At 48.4% G+C, this 21,179-nt stretch overlaps 1 protein-coding gene across 1 annotated transcript in view; it reads left to right on the plus strand.

The window, feature by feature from the left end:
- The first annotated feature begins 15,788 nt into the window (after nt 1-15,788).
- The window catches only part of Prox1 (prospero homeobox 1), a 39,353-nt gene continuing 33,962 nt past the window's right edge, over nt 15,789-21,179 (plus strand). The window contains exon 1 of the mRNA XM_059280416.1: nt 15,789-17,574. Within this exon, the coding sequence (XP_059136399.1) occupies nt 15,850-17,574 (1,725 nt within the window). The 5' untranslated portion in view covers nt 15,789-15,849. The remainder of the gene's footprint in view (nt 17,575-21,179) is intronic.

Raw genomic sequence — 21,179 nt, forward strand, 5'->3', positions numbered from 1 at the left:
GGCTGGCCTAGAGGAAGCCAAGAAACATTGGCCTTCACCAGACTGGAAGCAAGGCCAGATTTAGCCTCCCAGCTCACCTTCACTCTTGCCTGGCTCTTCACCTCCACTTCAACCCTGCTCACTCCTGAAGAGTCGGGACTGATGCTGAGTCACACACCCACCAAGGTTTTCTGCATCCCTAGTGCCTTCCACACTCCCCTCTCACCTCTTTTTCTCATTCTCTCTCCAACTCTATGCAGGCCATCTGGCCCACTCACACTCCACAGGCACCCCCAGCTCCCACCCCTGTACTCTCTCAGCTCACACCTCAAATTTTCCCTTCTTTCTGTCACCCACCGCACACTTTCTCTCCCTTTCTCTCCCCAGAAGTCTCCCACACACTCTTTCGCTGAGCTCCCACCCACAAATAATGTAGAAAAAATGTGTCCCTTCCACTAGGCAGTGGCTTGTGAACAGAAGCCACAAGTTGCCCTGTCCTTCCCAACAGCTTGGCCCCAGAACTATGTCCCTCTCTAGTTGTCTCATCTGTCATTTTCCTTTGTCCTGTAGGGTTCACAGGCATTTCCCATCTGAGCACAGACTAGCTAAAGAGCATAAGACTTCCCACACTCCCCAAAGATACACATCAGTATCCAAGGACAGGTATGGGAGGGAGGTGTCCCCCATTCCTCTCATGCAGGAAGTGTCCCCCCACACACACTCTGAGGTCCACCCACCCAGACCTGGGCTGCTCCAAGCTAGTGTTTCTTTCCTGGGCCCCTGTAATCTAGGACTCCTGGCCCAAGCTCTGAGAGTCCCCATGGCCCCTGTGACTGTTGAGTTCACTGCTAACTCTCTGCTCTAAGCTGGCCAGCACCTGATCCGCTGTCTGCTGAATCAGTGGGTCCATTTCCTGGGCTCTCTTCCCTAGCCCTGCTACACCGTGGCAGCCAGGCATGGCACCTTCCTGCCTGTCTCCCTTTCCTGCTCACAGCTGCCTTTGGCTGGGCTCTCACTGTATTGCCTTGCAGTGGCTTGGGTTCAATGGTTTGAGTGAAATTTTATGAAGGATTTTTTTTTTAACTTTACAGGCACTCAGGAGAACTATGTATTCAAACCTATCAAAACATATGGCATGTGACATACATTTGTTTTTGTTTTACTCAGATATGTTGACCTTATTTTTCCTGCTTGCAGTTCCCTCTCTAGTAGAATTTTTTGTCCTGTTTTCGTAGGCTTGACCTATGGCTTCTACAGAAAAGGTTTGTTACCTATGAAGTAGAGAGTGTGTAAGGGGTCAAAAAGCAAATGCCATGATGGTAAATGGCCCCTGCTTTCCTGTGGACTTGATAAAACAGTTTTGTGTGCCTGGGAGCACACAGCCAAGTCTGCAGACAAGCATGGATCTGAATTTATTTTGTATGCTTAAACAAGGTGGGGGCGGGGCATATAAAGCACTCAGGTGCCAGCCATAGATGAGCTAGGCTCACAGTGCATTAGCTTCCCCAAAAGGGGGAGAACAGGAGGGAGACTTCTATGTGAGTGCTTTGTAAACAATCCAGGTATCCTGCTTGTTCTCTTGTTCTAAAATGTCCAACTACCAATCACATCCTGAACAATTTTGTTTCCATCAGAGCTTTTCCATTAACGCTTTGATTTACGGTATTATTCCCATTGTACAGATAAAGAGAACTGAGGCCCAGGCAAGGTCACAGAGAGTAGGCAGCTCTTGACCCATGACCTGCTGTGACCCCCAGATTCCTAGGACCTCCCATGGATCTCTTTACCTGGGATGGGATCAGAATTTGTTTTTAAAAGTATCTTGGGTAATTCTGATGATTAGCGGGTCCTTAGATCCCCCTACCCCATATCAAACCGTTTCCCAAGCCCTGTCACCACACAAGCCCCCTAGCAGTCTCCTCCTCCACGTTGGATAAAACATTTAAAACATATTTAAACGGCAATTTTGGGGAACTATGTAGCATATGGGCTTGCCTTTTGATCTCAAAATGATGACAAACAGATACTTAGATACTTCATAAAAGAAATATTACCAGAAAAAATTATAAAAATCTGGCTTTCAGCTTGGTTGTGCTCTAATTTAAACAAAATGCAACTTTGGTGGGTTCCCTTCTCTGGGAATAAATTCACAACCGCAGGCTCCCTTCTGGGGTGTTCTGGCCTTGGCCTGTTTGTCTCTAGCGCTGGTCCTCAGTCAAAGCTCTGAGACCGTGAGTATCTATTTGTAACTTAAGTCCTGTCACCAAGACCAGAAAATGCAGAACCACCTCTGAATTCGCAAACACCGTTGGAAAAGAGACAGTAAAACAGTTCCAGACCTGTGGACAGAGCTGGGCTAGGCCGAGCGGGAGACCACCATCCCTTGGTCCGTCCTGCCCAACTCACTGTCCCTGCAGAGGGTCCCCTGTCTCGGCACCAGTGTGTGTACCGGCTGTGGCGCGCCGCCACCTCAGCAACAGGCGGGCGGCGGGGGAGGGGACACGGCGGGGGCAGCGCGGGCCTGGCGATGGCCCACGTCTGCTGGCCGAGTGGGACGCACTCGCCCCGGAGCAGGTGGCTGCCCAGTACGGCCCGGTGTGCGTGAGCTGGGGCAAGCAGAGCCGAGCGGCCGCTCGTTCAGCGGCCAAGGATGGAGACAGGGCCGCAGGACACGGGTGGGGACAGGCCAGGCGGCGGGCAGGTGGCCGGGACCCCCCGGACGCTCTGTGGCGAACGTGGTGCCAGTCTCTCGAGGTCAGCGTCTTCCCGGCCTGGAGGCCGTGACGCCTAGCATGGGACGGATGGATCGATGGAGAAGGCCAGGCCAGCAGTGAGGACAGGACACCGCGAGGGAGCCCTGGTCGCGCCCAGTGCCTGCCGGGCACACTCCCAGCCTTCCGGCCCTGCCCGCAGGTTTCCCAGCACTAGCGGGAGTGTTCCTCGCAGGTTTTGGAAAGCCAGCGCCGAAGGGGCTCCGCAAACGCACGCGTGTACGCTGGCTGGCATACAGGACCTGGGACAGTCGGAGGAGGGACTGGGCCTCCCGGGAGGTGGCCTTGGGAGTGAAGACAAGGGGAAGCCACACGGCCACTCTCACGGAGTGCTTACCACCCTGCCCGGGCTGGAAAGGGTGGCGGTGTCCGGAGGCTTGGCGTGATTTTTGCCACTGCGCCCCGCGTGCAAGGTGTCCGCTCACACTCGCACCCTTACCCCACCCCACTCCTGCGCCACGGCCTTTGTATTTCGCTGACAGCAAGACTGGCTATCACACCCAGTGGTGGTGGTGGTGGCGCGTGTGTTGGTGTGTTCGTGTGTGTGTGTGTGTGTGTGTGTGTGTGTGTACGTTCTACTCTGTGACACCCCCACCTACGAGGGAGAGCACCCCGTTTGTCCCCGCAGGCGTCCCCCAGCTTATCTCTTCCTGCTTCCCTGTTGTGGACTGAAGAAGATAAGACAACCAGTGTGTATTTAAAAAGAAGAAAAAAAAACCGAAATCACAGCCTCTCCGAACCCTGGCCCTCAAAGCCTGGGTGGGTGGGGTTGTGCACGAGCAAGCGATCTCAGGGAGCAGGAGCAGCCCCACGGAAGGCAAGCGCGAGGCCTGGCGGGCGCCTCTCGCGGCGCGGCCGGGCGGGCGCGGTGGTTGGGTTATGTAAGTAAGAGCCCTCCCTGCGCTCCGCACCATCTGTTAATATCTTGATATTGGAAAGTTCGGTGCCTGAGGCAAAGCCAGGGCTGGCGGCGAACAGCTCCCAGCCTACTCCTTATTCCTCTAGGGCAGGGAATGCCCGCCCCTCGCCCTTTGTTCGTTTCTGTCCACTTCCCCACATCAAGCTGTCGTGAGGAGCCCCCACTCCCATCACCAACAGCCCCCTCATCTCCGTGGGGTTGTGTTTTTCTTTGAGATCACCTTGTTGCTAATCAGTCCTCACTATGTATGTTTATGTTTGTGGCGATCCTGTGCCCTTTTATGGTAAAGTGGAGGGGGGGCTCTTTTTGTTCTGGTAGGGAGAAGACTTTATTATTATTATTATTATTATTATTATTATTATTATTATTATTATTAATTACTTTTTCTGCCCGTCCTCCTGGCTCCCAACTTCTTTGGAGTGACTCGTTGATGTTTACTTTGAAAGCTGTTGGTTAAACAAACATCACTCGGAGGCTTCTGAGCAGCGGGGTTCCCAAGAGAGAAACGCCACAGCTGCTACTTGCTACTGATCTGGTGGCATTTCACTTTCTCCCCCACCATTCAGAACAAACCCAGGTTGGGTTCGGCGTCACGCTGGGCACAGGGGAGGAGAGCGTGAGAGGACGGCCGTCCATCCGCCTCTAGGCAACCTGCAGCTGGCAGGTCTGCCGCGGCCGCCGCCGCCTCTTCCCTGTTCCCCTCCTCAGGTGGGTGGTGGTAGTGGTGGTGCTGAGTGGGAGGGCTGGTGGGAGGCCACCGAGGCCCTCCAGCATCCTTTTACAAAATCCACTCCCACGTTTGCCTCTTCACTGGATCAGCTTGAAAACCCCAAAACGGCTCTTAGGCGCTGACGCCTGCTGTTTGTAAGGTTTCCAATGGCCTACAGGCACTGCTTTCCCCCACCCCTTACCCCCACCTAAGGGTTTTAAGAAAGAACAGGAGGGGAGAAATACCCAGAGGGAAGGTCAAGGCGAAGTGGGTTTAGCCTAGAGCCGGATGCACCACCGCCTTTCTCCAATAACACACAAATCATTGTCCAGATAAACCAGCTAATGCAACCTGCGCGGGGACGACTTGTCCCCACGCGGACCAGAACTTGAGCTCACTTGAAATCACTAGACGCTGCCGGTCAGGGTGGGCCAAAGAAAGGGCTCTAAGGAACCTAAGCTTGGCCCCTGGCTTCGCAGATGAAGCGGTGCCTAGAAGACTTCTGGTCTCCCGGGGCTGACTGATCCCTTCTTCGCTATCAGGAAACTAACTGGGAGTCGCCGGAGATAGGGGCCTTGGGCCTCAAGCCTTGCTCCGGAGCCGGTCGGAACCCGAGGGGGAGCGCCACCGCTCAGGCCTGACAGCACGCCGCCGGGAGTCTGGCTCATGCATGGCCCGGACACTTAGGGGACAAGACAGGGCTCATCCGCTGCTTTCAGAGCTCGGGGTCACCACCCTAGCTCACACGCGCAGCGTGGACAGCAATCGGCGTTCCACGCGCAGCTCCTGCGCCCTAGTGCGGGCTGCCAACTGCTGCGGCTGAGCCTTCGCGGCGTGGGCTGCGGGTGGGGAGCTTGCTGGTCTGTCCGGAGGTGACCCCAGCTTTGACTCAGGCCTACTTTGTCGCTCTGTGAGACAGATAGAGGACTTACATTTGAGGGTGCTCAGGAAACTTTTCCCGCCGCCAGAACCCAGGCGTGGTGTGTGCAAAACACGCACCCGAACGCCAGGTACGACTGACACAGACTACTCCAGAATGGCCTCTCTCCCTCTACCCTTGCCTCCCCCTCAACCTTCAACCTAGTTCCTTCCCCGACCCCTCCCATCTAAACGTCAAGCTGACGCTAACTTAACAAGAGCAAACAGATTCCTAAGAGAAAATAAAGGGGCGAAAAATGAGAAAGAAAGTGGCTTTGTCTATTCTCCGAACCCCAAATTCCACCCTCCTCAGTACATCCATTTGCCTCAAAGGTACCCAATCAATATCCCACCCCGTCTAACGGGCACGCGGGTAGATCATTTCAGTCCCCAGCCCCGACTAGAACTCTTGCGACAAGAGCCCATCATTGGAGGTGTGAATAGTGTCCTGAGCTCTGGGCAATGCTGTTTCCCAAACTGAGAGGGGGAAGACGGCTGGGGGGTGCTTAGGTGAATCTCTTCTTTTCCTTAACACCAACCTGGCTGACCTGATTTTTTTTTTTTTTCTCTCTCTCTCTCTCTCTTTCTTTTCAATGTTTGAATTCCGTGCCTGCCAAAAGTTTCCCACGGGGCACAGACTTCAGAAACACACGCAGACACTGCTACCCGACTCACCGGGGATTAATACACGCTCCCATTCTGATGAATCGGAGGCTGAAATTGTGAACGTCCTAGAGACGAGTGTGTGCGTGCCAGACGATGGTGGCGGGTCTGCCAGAGTACTCACATCTCGTAAATACTCTGCCACAACACGTTTCAACCTTTGATCTGATTGAATTGGAGGGACTCGGAAACATACTTGTCCCCACACCACCTTTTCTAAAAAGTGTCCAATCTCCTAGGTATGAACGCTTAAAGTGCTTTCCAGCGCTGGCGAGGCTCGGGTTTTCTAAGGTGTTTCCACTCACGAAGCCGCTTTAGGGAGCACTGTGTTAACTGTGCCCAGGGAAGGGTTCAAGCTGCAGCGGGAGGCTTTCCTCAACATTTGTCACTGAAAGCCAAGGCCCTCTTTAAGAGCCATGTTATCTGAAGAAATCTCGCTGCTATTTTTCATCCAAGATGTCAAACTAGTGTGCCTTTTATGTGGCTTTAAGCATTAGAATCCGAGATGTTGGCGTTTGAAATGTCTCGCCTAATAAACTTTAAATTGTCACTCAGACTTCGAAATTGTGTAAGTTCTATATTGGACTAATTTTTTTTTAACCACCCTGGGATGCGTGAACCGAAGAAGGGTGACTGGGAAATGATGTTTGCAGCGTATGTGGCAACTTTGCCTACAATTCAAGTGACATTTTTAAAGGTAACCAAGGATGAGTAGTCTTCCTATACATTTTGGGGTCTGCTTGACTGGGACTCAGTCAATCGTAGGTAGAGAGAGCCTTTAACATCAGGTTTAGCGGCCCCAGTGTGGAATCTCTGACACCTACTTTTTAAACCCTAAACCTACCTGTGTTTGCCCATCCTCTTTAAAAGGAAGCCAGCCTGACAAGTCTCACTGATACTATCTATGATCGGTTCCAAAGCGGAACGATTTGCAGCCACCCCTCCAACACACTCCCTCCTTTATGCCCCCCCCCCCTTAAAACCTCCACTTTTTCTTTGCTATAGTTTCCCGTGCCTTCCTTCACTCCTGTCTGGGGAGCGCTCCCTTAACTCCGCCGCTGGGAGAACTCCATCATCCATATCAGTGAAATGGAAAAAAAAAAAAAAAAAAAAAAAACACCACCTTGGTCCTGGAAGAGCCAGTGTGAGCCCGGCGCCGCGGTGCAGAACGCCCGCTGATGGCTCGCGGCGGCCGGAGCGCGGCGATCCAGGCGCCCCAAGCAGTGGCAGGGCGGGGTGGGGGCCGGGGCTGGAGGCCGGGGCGGGGGAGCGCGGGGCCCCTCTCCCCTCCTCTCTCCCCAGCCCCTCACCCCCACCCCTTTTATATATATGTATTTTTTTTTCCTCCCAAGTTCTCTTGCCTCGCTATCCCCCCTTGAATCCGAAGGCGCCTCGCGATTGGGTGCTGGGGCCGGGTACGTCAGTGGGACTGTGACGTGCAGTCTTCCTGTTTCCTTCAGCTGTGTCTTAAAGTAAATCTTGTTGTGGAGCGGAGCCCTCAGCTGAGAGAGCGCTGGGAAAGCGTCCGCCACTGCAGCCTGGGAAGCCGCGCGGCGCACACGAGCCTCACCGCCGCGCCCGCTGCGCCTCGGGCCACCGCGCGGCGCGCCACGCTCCAGCCCTCGCCTCCTCCTCCGCTCCTCGGCTTTCTCTCTTCTTTCCCCGGCTCCGGGCTCTGCCCTGCACGCCTCTCCCCTCCCCTCCTCCTTTCTCCCCTCTCCTCTCAACACTCGCCCGGCTCACTCGCTCTCGCACAGACTCACCGACCCCTGGGCCAATTATCACCCGTAAGACATCACCGCGTGCGCGCGTGGGTTTCTTCTCTCTGCCCGAAAGAGAGAGAGAGAGCGAGAGGAAGAGAGAGAGAGGGAGAGACAGAGAGGGAGAGAGAGAGAGGGAGTGTGTGTGGCTGCGCCCTGCTGCTGCCCGCACCGCGTAAGTATCTTCACCCGGTCGCTGTCCCCTCCCCTTTTCCAGAACCGCTTGCACTGGCTTGTTCTTGAATGGGAAGGAGAGAGAAGAGCCTCCCGTTACTCACACCCGTGTAAACATTCTTTTTCCAGGGGGAAAAATGGTGTTATTTACATGAATCGTAATCAAATAGCCTCTAAAAACAGTTTTCTAAGCAGGAGCCTCAGTGGAACTCCGCGCTCCGCTCCTCCCAGTTACGAAGAGTAAGTGATCCGCTTGGCTTTTATTTCTTTCTCGTGCTGGCTGGTGGCTGGGGTGGTGGTGGCGATGGGGGGAGGCTGGCGTTGCCGGACTTGTCGCTGATCTTGTCACCTTTTGTGTACTGTGCCTGGGGTGCGCTGAGGCTCTGGCTTCCTTTTATTTTATTTTTATTTTTATTTTCCTTTCACTCTTCTCAGGAGAGGGGACCGCGAGGGGGACCGAGTCCTTTTTTGTTGTTGTTCTTGTAGATTTCTTGCGGTCTCCCTAGCCTCCTTCCCTTCTCCCGGGGTTGAAACTCCAGGGCCTGTCCCGGGTCCCTTCCCTTTGTCTTGTTTATTCTAGCTGCCTTTCTTCCCGGCTTTTCCTATTTGCTTGGTGTTTGCATACCTTTCACTTCTCCTTTTTAACCCCGGGCCGAGGGCCGGCCATGGGGAGGAGGGAGGGGAGGGGGTGCGCCCGGTGACTTTCCTCTCCCTGCGCGTTCAGAGCTGGGAGCTTGCACCCGGCTCTTCAGCCGAGGAGGGACGAGTGGAGGGACGGTCCCGAGAAGCGAGCGCCGCCGTGCCCCTCCACCCAGTCTGCGCGCCTGGCTGGGAAGCACAGAGTAGGGCGAGTTGGCCCAGGAGCCTCAGGAGTCGCCTGCAGGGCCATCGGGACGCGGCGCTGCGGAGGGCCGGCCCCGGGTCGGGGTGTGCTTGGGCCGCCCATAGGCGAGCAGAAGCCCCCAGCCATTACCAGCACGCCCGGGTAGTGGGCAGCTGCGCTCCGGCCTCGGCTGGGTAGTGCTACTGTGTTGCCCCAGTTCCTAGGACTGGGGAGGGAGGAGAAGAGCCCAGCGGAGTGGAGAGGTGAGAGTGATTGTTGCTGAGAAGAACGGCGTGGAGGGCGGGAGGAAGGGGGAGAGCTGCTATCTTGCCTGAACAGACAAGGAGAAGGGACGGGGGAGGGGGGCGGTAGACATCACCCAAAGTCCAGCTGAGCAAGTTGTCGTCGCTTCGACAGCGCCAGCCAGTTAGTCCTGCTAAAACTGAGCGCCTGTGCCGAGAGCGAAGGGGGCCTGGAGAGAGCATCAAGCCACACTCAGACTCTCCCGCCCCTGGCCAGCTTCTTGGGAAGTTGAGTCCTCTGGGCAGACTCAGGCAGAAGCAGAAGGAGGGGCTGGAGGACAGTCTTAAGCAGCCCAAGGAGGCCGGTTGAAGTGTGAAACTGCTATTCTTGGCAGCCCAGAGCCCTTCGCCTCGGGGAAGGCTGGAAACTCACCTGCTTACTTATATTTTTCCGAGAACATCTGTGTTGTCTCCTTAAGCTTATGAAAATAGAGCAGGCCCAGGGTGGCCTCCTCTCAAAGTCAAGGCTAGAAGAGTCTCCGCATCTTGTTCTCTCTCCTCCCTAGCCCTCCCTCCTTTTACCACCCCGATCGTAGCCCTCTGTTTAAAAAAAAAAAAAATCATTTCCTCTCCTACACCAGGCAGACAAAAGTCTGTTAGCAGAATGCGCATGGGCAGGGCTGGACAGGTGTGTTGTGTCAAGAGACAGGTGCAAGTTTCCGGGGTGTCTGTGTTTCTGTACAGCTCCAGACCACAAGGCTTCAGGGCTGAAGAGGTTCATGAATTTATGGTGGTTCTGGTTAATGGGATTGCTAGGCTAATGGGAATCAGGCTGTTGTGTTCTGAGCCCTTGCCATGAGATTTTTTTTTTCTTTTTTGTAGAGGTGGGGGTTGTATGTATTTGTTTATTTGTCTTAAAGATGTTGGCAGGTGACTGCTAAGGCCCTGTCTCAGGCTTCTGTCTGCCAAAAGCACACCCCACTTCAGGGTAGCAGGTGGAGGGAGCTGACTTTCTCTTTGCCTCCCTCCAGTTCATGCTTGTCTGGCAGGTCTGTGCTTAGCAGAGAGGGGGGCAGGGAGATCCTTTGTGTGCGTGTGTGTGTGTGTGTGTGTGTGTGTGTGTGTGTGTGTGTGTGTTTTGGACAGCAATGGGTAGCTTGTAACTGCCCCAAATACCAAAGTCAGTTCACAAGTGTGACTTGCTGTTAAAGCTTGTGTTTGTAGTTCTTTCCCTGCCTGCCCAGAAAGAATAGGTTTGTGCCTAAACTCTTTCAAGCCCTGTGTTAAATACTCTCATAAAGTGAACTGTGCCTGTCACTGTATCAAACATGTGCCAGGTGTCCTAGAAAGGACTTCGATGGAGAGGGAGAATCTGAGTCTGTGCTAAGGAGCTGGGCTCTGGCGATGTGATGGAAGACACGGGCAGCCAGTTCTATGAAGAGTTTTTTCAAGAACTTCTGAGTGTTTTCAGAATGAAACAGGCTGCGTGCAGTGAGAAGGAAGAAAGCCTGCTTGTGTGCCAGGGAAGATGTTGGGAGTTCTATGTAAGTGCTGTGTCTAGGTGTCTGGGTTCTTAAAACTTGACCTTCTAGGCTGTTGGTTAAACAGTTTACTTCCTTAAGTTGAGCTGTGTGGGAATAGGTGAGATGGTGGACAGTTTTTGTTGGTTAGTTTTGTTGTTTGGAGGTTATCTCTGTTTCCATGAAAATGACAGGTATGTGTCACTTAGTCTTCTAACTTAAGCATTAGTCGCCTCCTACCCCCTCTCAGCTTCCTCGCACTTTCTTTGTATGCTTTTGAAGATTTTTGATAATTAAAATGTCATCCATAGCTATGTTCATATGCCTTATTTTTAATAGGCGTTAGTCATGCTTGGCGCTTATTGATATTTTATGTGCCCGTTATGCAGAATTCTATTTAGTTTAATCACCACCTTGTGGGGGAAAAGTCATGCATACACAACATGCATCTTTGTTCTCCGTGTGTTCATTTGCTAGCTCGGCTCCCCTGTAAGCCCGCTGTGCGACCTTCAAACCTCCACTAACTCACTCTGTAAGTTGCTAGGCTCCTTCTCATTTGTTCAAAACTCATCAAGACCCTTCTTACGAATTTCCTCTACTATTTTAAGCATGGTCTCAACTATATACTATCAATATTAAAATTTGTACTATTTAGTATTCTTAAAGAAATTATAACAAGTTAGTGATGTTATAGTGTGAAAACAGGTTATTCATGATTGTTGTTATAGGTTTCAAATGCAGTAAAGTGGAAGGTAACATAGAAGAAATTTCTCCAATCTCATTGCCTAGTGCATTCCAAAGCTTCGAAGGATATTTTGAGTATTTTGGTTTTTCTGCAAAAAGAAAAAAAGTGTGAGTGCATTTTTTAAGATTATTTCTCACATTCTTGTATTTGCCCAATTTGATATTTTGAGTATTTTGGGTTTTCTGCAAAAAGAAAAAAGTGTGAGTGCATTTTTTAAGATTATTTCTCACACTCTTGTATTTGCCCAATTTGATGAATTGCAACTTTTAAATAAGTGGAAATCAATATCTTGGGCAGGTCTCAGAAAATGTTCTGTGTTCATTTTTCAAGTGAAAAATGAATGGAATTTTAGATAGGACAGAGAAATAGCAAATGAAATGGTTACAATTTGAAACCTTTTATTGTAAAAGGAAATTTAAAAGTTGTATCAATAAGATCTCAATCTTTAAAGTATCAACTTATGCCCAGTAGGTTTTCTTAGCCTTATAGCATGTAGAAATATCTCTAAATTAAAAGTTGTTAATTAGCAGAAATGCAGGAGGGGACAGCGAGTGATTAGTGTGTGTGTGTGTGTGTGTGTGTGTGTGTGTGTGTGTGTGTGTAAATAAAAGTACTTGATTTTCCCCTGTTGAATTCAGGCTGATTTTCAGAATGACTTAAAATATTGATGATGATATTCCTCTTGAAACTGTATGACCAGCTTAACTCATTAAAGGCCCCTTAAAGATGACTTTGTAAAAACAATGAAATCCAAGCCATTTCTTCAAATAATTTTATCAACCTGGACAGATATCTGATTAACTGAGGCAGGAAGCCATGCCAGCCTTACACTTCCCATGCCTCATAAAAGATCTGTCTGAACTATCTGGATAATTACCATAATGAAACACTTCTTTGTCTAGAATCTGGGCTCCAGATAGATGTAGTAAAAGTTGCACACCCACTCCCCAAAATAACTTCTTTATTAAAGTTGAGCCCTGAGCCTCTTCTCTTCATATTGCTGTGTTCCTTTGGAATTCTGAAAATTATTCTTTACAACAGCAATGTGCTCTGGCTCGGTCCCCCTTGTGGAACAGAAGACAGACACTGGGTTCCCAGGAGACACCTTGAGAAGCAGTTAGATCTGATTGATCATGTCTTGAAGTTGTTTTCCCACTATTTTTTTTTTAAGGAGGCATCTGCTGTGTTGTGCTATCTCTTGTACAGGTGTTGTTAGAGCGTGCGGTTAGGCCGCGTACCAACCAACGCAACACGTGTTTAATAATTTAACACTTTGACATAGATTTCCACATGAATTCAAGAGAGCTTTATATAACACGTGTATTTGGGAAGTAATCATTTGGTCCAGATTCTATTATCACTATTTTCCCATCTTCTTTATACCATTTCTCAGCAGGACTGGCCCAAAGGCTTTATATTGCCTGCTTAAGCCCCAAATCAATGTTAAAGTGAAAACATTATAAGAATCCATAGTAATTGGAGTTGAAAACACACAGCTTAGTTCACATGCTAAGAGATGTGAAATTGGTGGATACCTCAGTGGGTTGACACTGTGGATGACTGAGTCCTGATGTATCAGCCTAGAAACTACGGATTGGAAATTATGGAAACCCTTGGAAAATGTTCTTAGCTGTTTTAATTTTACCATGGTCTCTTGATAGTGCATTTTGATGTGGAAATACATTTTTGTACATTCGGTTAATGAAATATGATGCTAGACATGTACTAGGTCAGCTACCTATTATTTTTTGATCTTGCCTATAATGTCCCTGGATTATGGCCCTGATGTGTATGGTCACTCTCCTTTTATTTCTTTTTAAATATTAAGCTGTATGGAGAAATAAAATAATGTGTAGCTGTTAACATAATGCCCTGTCTTGCTGGATAAAATGTTTTTTCCCCACTTATTTTGACCTGTTGTTTACACCTCAGCTGGACATTTTACAGGGAGACCTAAAGTATTTGCATTCTCCTTGCCAAAAATAGAAATAAATCATTATTTAATTTTAAAATGATTCCTGATTCAGATTTTTTAAAAAATCAATTTAGCTTGGTGAATTTGGAGGGAGTTATAGGATATTGGGTCTCAGTGGGCCTAGTGTGTATGTTTAGTTAATATTTACTCTCCACTGAAGATAAAAGAGTGGTGTTGTCCTACCTTAGAAGAGCTCAGCCTCCTCTTGGCTCTGGCTTGAGGCGGGGATGCAGCTGTTGATACCTAGGCTACATGAGAGGAAGCGCAGTTGACACGGAGGTGAATGGCAGCTGTGGGAGGAAGGATGCCTGGGATGACCTTGTGCTCATCCATACACTGGCATGTCCTCTGGGAGCCTCTGCTCCAGAGGCGTTCTGCAGAGTCCAAGATGGGCAGGAGGGAAGGCCAGTCTGGGTAGCACGGTGTTTGTGTGTGTGTGTGTGTGTGTGTGTGTGTGTGTGTGTGTGTGTGTGGCGGGGGAGAGGGGGGGCACATAGCAAAGAGCTTCAGTCTTCATTGGAGGTCTCTGTGCTTTGCAGGTGATATTGAACAGAGAAAAAAGATTTGCGCACACATACAAATGATGTAAAAAACCTTAAAATGGTGGCAAGGAGCCCTGGTTTTGGAAAGCTAATATATGCACAAAAGAATCTTCTTCAGTACCACCATATCCAAGTATTTCTGTGACTCAGAAATCACCCCTTTCCTGTTCTTGCTCTCGCCTAACAGCGGCACCTGCTTTACCTGGCAGGCTCAATGTGCTGTCAGCAAAATACGTGTGGTGGGTTTTGTCATCCCCAAACCAATTGTATTATTAGTGAATGAGGAGTCTCAGTTGTTCTGAACTTAATTTTGAACCAGTATTAAAGTCATTGAGATCCCAAACTCCAACTCAAATTCAGGAAATTTTGCCTTGAAGTGTTTCACACTCAGACATTCAGAGATCTCTAGAAAGAACCACCACCTTGCCTCAGGACACCCTGAAGCAGGCTCTTCTAAAAATATTTTGTCTTCAGAGAAAAACACCAAGAGCAAGCAGCATGGTGAAATAGTTGTCATGAAAAAAAAAAAAAAAAAAAACACCCAACATATTGTTGCCATGTAAGCATAGAGCATTTTCTTGATTTTTACAGATTATTTCATGCTGAAATTATGCCTATTTGCATGGGTAGTCATTCTTTAAAACTAGCCACAGATGTACTCCTAGGGAGCACGTAGATGTTTTTACAGGTGAACCGAAAGAGATGGGAGAGATTCCAAGCACTCCACACGCTGCCTTTGGCAATGGACCCTGTTATTGTGAAGATGTGGTCTGTTAAGCAAATTCGAAGTTCAATATCAGATAAACCCGGCATGAAGGCAGTATTTTCATTTTCTTCATAAAACGTTAATTATAAACAAAAAGATGTGCTTTTTTTTGCATGCATATAAAATCTGGAGCTAGTTACTAAGTGGCACAATGTATCAAGGGCCTTTGATAAAATGTAGGCAAGGATGTTTCCTTTTTATATCTTGCCCCCTAAAACAATGCTAGTTCATGTACAAAGAAGCCATCTCCCTTTCTCATATATTTGATTGATATTTTATTTTTTATATCTTTCTCCAGTTGCTTCTTCTGTTTGGCTTCCCTGCCCCTTCCCCTGCTTTCCTTGGCATAGGCAACAATATTTACAAATGGTATATATTTAAGAGTTTCTTAGCCGTTTGAAGTACGGTTTTGGCAGATTTTACCAGAACAAAACTGGTACTAAAGATGTATGTATTCTTGCCTGGCCCAGTAATGCACTGTTACACACACTGGCTCCCAATATGTAGCAACAGCCAGTCTAACTTTCTAACAATTGCAGCCACCAAAAGGATACTGTGACCATTTCTAAACATGTCCTTGTTATATGTGGACACAGCAACAGATACCATACCTGTGAACTCACTGATCAAAACCCATAACTGTGCTAAGTAAGCAATGCTGAACAATGAGTATCTGCCTTTATCTCGGTGCTTCACAGACCAGTAACATTCTTCCCATTTCACATATGACAAGATTGATTTTTAAATTCAGTAATAAAAGTGTGTGCTAAATATCTGCATCTATTTGAGCCTTCCCTTCCTTTAGTAACATGAATGCCCCAGTGCTTTCCAGATCAGATCTTCATCCAAATTTCATGCGGCCTCAAAATTTAACCCTGTTTCTTAAGTGTAACCCACTCCCCTCTTCTTTTATAATAAGAATCTCAATGCCCCCAGATTTAATCAATTGCTCGTCAGAGGCTGTGTTCTTCTAATCTGCCATTTCTTCCGAAGATAAACAGTATCATTTTAGGCATTTGTGAAAGAGAATCATATTACTGGTGCTTAAGCAGTTTTTGCTTTTTTTTTTTTTTTAATCTTAATCCATCTTAAACCAGTGGAGCAGAAATATTTAAAAATGTTTCATTTCAAGCGGAGTTCATGATAAATTGCAATAATTGTGATGTGCCATAAATCCCAGAGCCTATGCATTTTGCATTTGATTCAGGATTGAGGTCAGGAAATTTGGAGAAATTTAAAGAAAATGATTCATCAGTCCTTTTGTTCTGTTGGCCAGGGTCCCGGGATTCTTGAGCTGTGCCCAGCTGACGAGCTTTTGAAGATGGCACAATAACTGTCCAGTGATGCCTGACCATGACAGCACAGCCCTCTTAAGCCGGCAAACCAAGAGGAGAAGGGTTGACATTGGAGTGAAAAGGACAGTAGGGACAGCATCTGCATTTTTTGCTAAGGCAAGGGCAACATTTTTCAGTGCCATGAATCCCCAAGGCTCAGAGCAGGATGTTGAATATTCTGTGGTGCAACACGCAGATGGGGAAAAGTCGAACGTACTCCGCAAGCTGCTGAAGAGGGCGAACTCGTATGAAGATGCCATGATGCCTTTTCCAGGAGCAACTATAATTTCCCAGCTGTTGAAAAATAACATGAACAAAAACGGTGGCACCGAGCCCAGTTTCCAAGCCAGCGGCCTCTCCAGCACAGGCTCCGAAGTACATCAGGAGGATATATGCAGCAACTCTTCAAGAGACAGCCCCCCAGAGTGTCTTTCCCCTTTTGGCAGGCCTACTATGAGCCAGTTTGATGTGGATCGCTTATGCGATGAGCACCTGAGAGCAAAGCGCGCCCGGGTTGAGAATATCATCCGGGGTATGAGCCATTCCCCCAGTGTGGCATTAAGGGGCAATGAAAATGAAAGAGAGATGGCCCCGCAGTCTGTTAGTCCCCGAGAAAGTTACAGAGAAAACAAACGCAAGCAGAAGCTGCCCCAGCAGCAGCAACAGAGTTTCCAGCAGCTGGTTTCAGCCCGAAAAGAACAGAAGCGAGAGGAGCGCCGACAGCTGAAACAGCAGCTGGAAGACATGCAGAAGCAGCTGCGCCAGCTGCAGGAGAAGTTCTACCAGGTCTACGACAGCACCGACTCTGAAAATGATGAAGATGGCGACCTGTCTGAAGACAGCATGCGATCGGAGATCCTGGATGCACGGGCCCAGGACTCGGTGGGGCGCTCAGACAATGAGATGTGTGAGCTGGACCCGGGGCAGTTCATCGACAGGGCTCGAGCCCTGATCAGGGAGCAGGAGATGGCCGAGAACAAGCCGAAGCGAGAAGGCAGCAACAAAGAGAGAGACCACGGGCCAAACTCCTTGCAGCCAGAAGGCAAGCATCTGGCAGAGACCTTAAAACAGGAGCTGAACACGGCCATGTCACAGGTCGTGGACACGGTGGTCAAAGTCTTCTCAGCCAAACCCTCTCGCCAGGTTCCTCAGGTCTTCCCACCTCTCCAGATCCCCCAGGCCAGATTCGCAGTCAACGGGGAAAACCACAATTTTCATACGGCCAACCAGCGCCTGCAATGCTTTGGTGACGTCATCATTCCGAACCCCCTGGACACCTTTGGCAATGTGCAGATGCCCAGTTCCACAGACCAGACGGAAGCACTTCCCCTGGTGGTCCGCAAAAACTCATCCGAGCAATCCGTCTCTGGCCCAGCCACTGGTGGCCACCACCAGCCCCTGCACCAGTCGCCTCTTTCCGCCACTGCTGGCTTCACCACCCCGAGCTTCCGCCATCCCTTCCCCCTGCCCTTGATGGCCTACCCATTTCAGAGTCCACTAGGTGCTCCCTCCGGCTCCTTCTCGGGAAAAGACAGAGCCTCTCCCGAGTCCTTAGACTTGACGAGGGACACAACGAGTCTGAGGACCAAGATGTCATCCCATCATCTGAGCCACCACCCCTGTTCACCAGCACACCCACCCAGCACCGCAGAAGGACTCTCTTTGTCACTCATAAAGTCTGAGTGTGGAGATCTTCAAGATATGTCCGACATCTCACCTTACTCGGGAAGCGCAATATCCTTTTATCTTTCCCCTCAAGAACAAACATAAACAAAGCTCCCTCCCCCCGCCACACACACAAAGCTTAGACGCCCACACTATATAGGATGACCTATGTCAATATGGCTTTTGGCGTGTTCTGTGGGGTTTAGTTTTGTTTGGGTTTGGGGACTTTGAGACAGGGTTTCACTCTGTAGCCTAGACTGGCCTGGGTCCCCTGAGGTGCTCAGAGGACAGGCATGTACCACAGTGCACAGCCAGTACCTTCTTAAGAATGTAGTCTTTCCTATTTCTTAACATATTAGTCCTGTAGGAGCCATTCGCTGGGTGTTTCTGATTGCAGAGAAACTTAAAAACTAACTCCTCTGCAACTTGGACAAGTACATAACTGCCTCTAGGAACTTCTGTAAGACAATTTCCCAACAGCGCTTTTTCCTGCCTTTCTTCCTATGTGACTTTCTTGTCTCCTTTCTTGAGAGCAGATGGAGTGGGGGGAATGATACCTTGTAAATACTGAATTTTATAACGATGGTAAGTTTTAGGACAGAAATAAGGAGAAAAGCCAGTTTTCAGACCTGTGATTCCACCAAGAATTCTCACTGCCAACTGCCTTTGAGGCCAGTGTGGCTGCAGAGGTCTGACTAGATCTCACGAAGACAAGGAGGCTGTGGGATAACCATGGGTGTGGGGAGGGCTTGCATTCTGTCTTTAATCTTAAGTGAGACTCTTTTTTTTTTAAAGGAAATGGGCAGGTACTGATTTATTCAGACGGCATCAGCCTCTCTGTATCACCAAGGTCTGTTCTGTGGGTCTGGGGCAGCTGCCTGTACGCATGAGTGACCTCTGCTCAGCCAAACACAGAAATCTTTTGTCCTAACATACACAAAGCAAATTATTTTGGAAAACGAGAGAACACAGTTAAATCTAAAACTCGGCTGTATAAAAATGGCCTCTTTAATGACTCTTTTCCATCCTGAACCTGACTCTTAGGTAGAGATGTCAATTATATTTTTAGCAGCTCTGTCCTGTACTCCAGTGATTTTTAATCCATAACTTTTTTTTTCTTCTACAAGTCAGTCCTTTATATATATATTGTGGTTGTTTGTCTTTTGTGTGTGTAGGGGGAATAGTAGCATTTGGGGGCAGGTGGAGACATGTCTCTTGTATAATAAATTACCAGATGGATATAAAATTTAGCAATTAAGTTGGCTGTTACTAAATTGAGGATTTTGAGCAATAATCTTGCTGACAGAGATTGACATTTTAGAAGCAGAGCCCACTCCAGAGGCTGCACAGAGATCCAAGTCCCCAGGATGACAGAATTATGCTCTCATTCCTCCAGGACAGCCATGGTGGATTGGTAAAGTGAGCTAAAGCCACAAGTATGAGACCTCTTGGGCCACTAAGCCCAGAATCTCTTCCCAGCCCTATGAAGACAAGAACATCTCAGGCAAAGACACTGAGGTCTTAGATCTGAGTCTGAACCTATTTGCTGGTTCGACCTCCGTTTTTCAAACCTAAAATTCAGTGCACCGAAAGTTAAACCTGTCGGTTGTGTTCTGTATCACCAGCTGGCAATGCATTTTACTTGAAGCCACTGGCGTAGAGCTGCTGGGCAGGAGGAAGGGGAAGGAAGGAGATAGGATGGCTTGATCAGTAGCCGAGAACACCATCATGTTAGCTGATTTATGTCTAAGGCTAGACTCCTTGCACCTCAGAGAACTACATTTTAAAACAAATAGCAAAGTAGCAGTAGTTGTTGCCCCCCGCCCCTACAGCAACGTGCTCCTCTTAGTGACCAGTTAAGCTAAGTTTCAGAATCCTGAAAGTACACAGAAATGTCTTGCTGAGAACACCAGCTTTCTAAGTTCGGACTTGGTATCCTGGTCAGACAATTGTAATCATGCCCCTTTTCTTTCACTTGATCTTCTAGGGAGAGAAAAGTCTTTGGTTTGCTTTAAGTATTTGCTAAGTTCACTGTGCTCTCCTTATCTCTAAATCCCCTGAGGAATTTTGAGGATTCGAAGGGGAAGAGTCTCTTCTCCAGGGTGACTTTTCCTGTGTCCTGCTGTATACAGCCTCTTCTGAACAGTGATGGCAGGAGACACCCATGTGGGCCTGAAGGACAGGTTTTTATGTCTAGGGTTGCTTCCTTCTTTCAGGCTCCATGGCCTTGGGCCTTTTGTAATTAGCCATTTTGTTTCTTACATTTTGGCCTCCTAACCTCTGGATTTCTGCTCTCCTCTACTCCATGTCCCTGTGACTGGCCAGCTTGTTACTAGCTCAAGTCTTGGGAAAAGGACAAGCAAGCCACAGCAGTAAACCGGTTCCCACTTAGCACTTGATCCCCTGGGTGTGGCTCGCTTGACACACACTCCTACTGCTCTACAGAACCGTTCTATCTGTTCTGTTTTAGACAAAATAAATAAATAAATAATAAATAAATAAATAAATCTCAAGCTTTGATTGATAAAATCTTGAGGAATCACAGCAAGTAATGTTTTACTTCCGTTTTTAGATTACAAGGCCTTAGTGGGGAAATATTGATCGAGGGAGTAGAAATGTGCTGGGATGGTACATGAGGACCACCAACCATTACTGTGCTTTTAAAGTTCTTTAAATTGTCATGAATAAATTCTGTTTTTAGACCCTCAGCATGCTAGGGATTGAACCCAGGGTCTTGTACATGTTAGGTGAACAGCCTGCCCACTGAACAATCACTCCAGGGCTGCATAATCTCTGCCTTCAAGAACACTTCGTTCTTACTCCAAAGGGCATTCCTGTTTCTCAGTGAAGTAGCCATGGTAAAGAACAGTACTGAATGCTGGCTTCTCAAGTGGTTCCAGTCTCTGGTGAACACATTTGTCGTATGTGTTTGAAATACTAGGCTCACGGCCTTGTAGTCCCTCCAGAAGGAAGGAAGTCAGGCTTGTGTTTGTGGTAAATGGAACCTCAGTGCACCTGGTCAAAAAGCTTGTGTCTTGGGCATAAAACAGTGTGTTCAATATCTTTGCAAATGAATCCGTTTAATCAAATACTAAGTTTTATTCAAATTCCCAAAGAATCACTAGCCAATTGTCTTTCTTTGTGATGTTCCTTGTCTCACATCTTCTTTGCATCTCAAGAAAAATAGCCTTGTGTGCGCCTTTCACATTTGCATCCACCCAGCTCAAGTCCAAGGTTGTCAGATGAACCATTAAGAGATGTGCAGCTGGAGGTCCTCAGCCTTTTCTCTGGGATTGACATTTGCGAAGGATGTCTCACAAATATTCGGGATTGAGAAGGGAAAACTGTTTCATGGCACGAATCGAAGTCCAGCCATGAAACACCAGTTTAAAATGATTGTTTTTGTGTTTGTTCTTTTTGGTTTGTTGAGAGAAAGTCTCACTATGTAGCCTAGTCTGGTCTTGAGGTCACAACAATCCTCCTGCCTCAGCATCCCTCATGCTGGGAGGTAGGTGTGAAGTGTGATCTTTGACATTTTTAGATGCCTTGAAGGGCCTTGGAATTTAACAAATAGATGAAATCTTGAATGGCTATAGGCACCTAACCATCTGGGGGGGGGGGTCATTAAAACAGACAAACAGACAAACAAACAAACGAACAAAAAACCTCCACAG

This window comes from Peromyscus eremicus, chromosome 15 (assembly GCF_949786415.1).
Source record: "Peromyscus eremicus chromosome 15, PerEre_H2_v1, whole genome shotgun sequence".
In the NCBI taxonomy this organism is placed as follows: Eukaryota; Metazoa; Chordata; class Mammalia; order Rodentia; family Cricetidae; genus Peromyscus; species Peromyscus eremicus.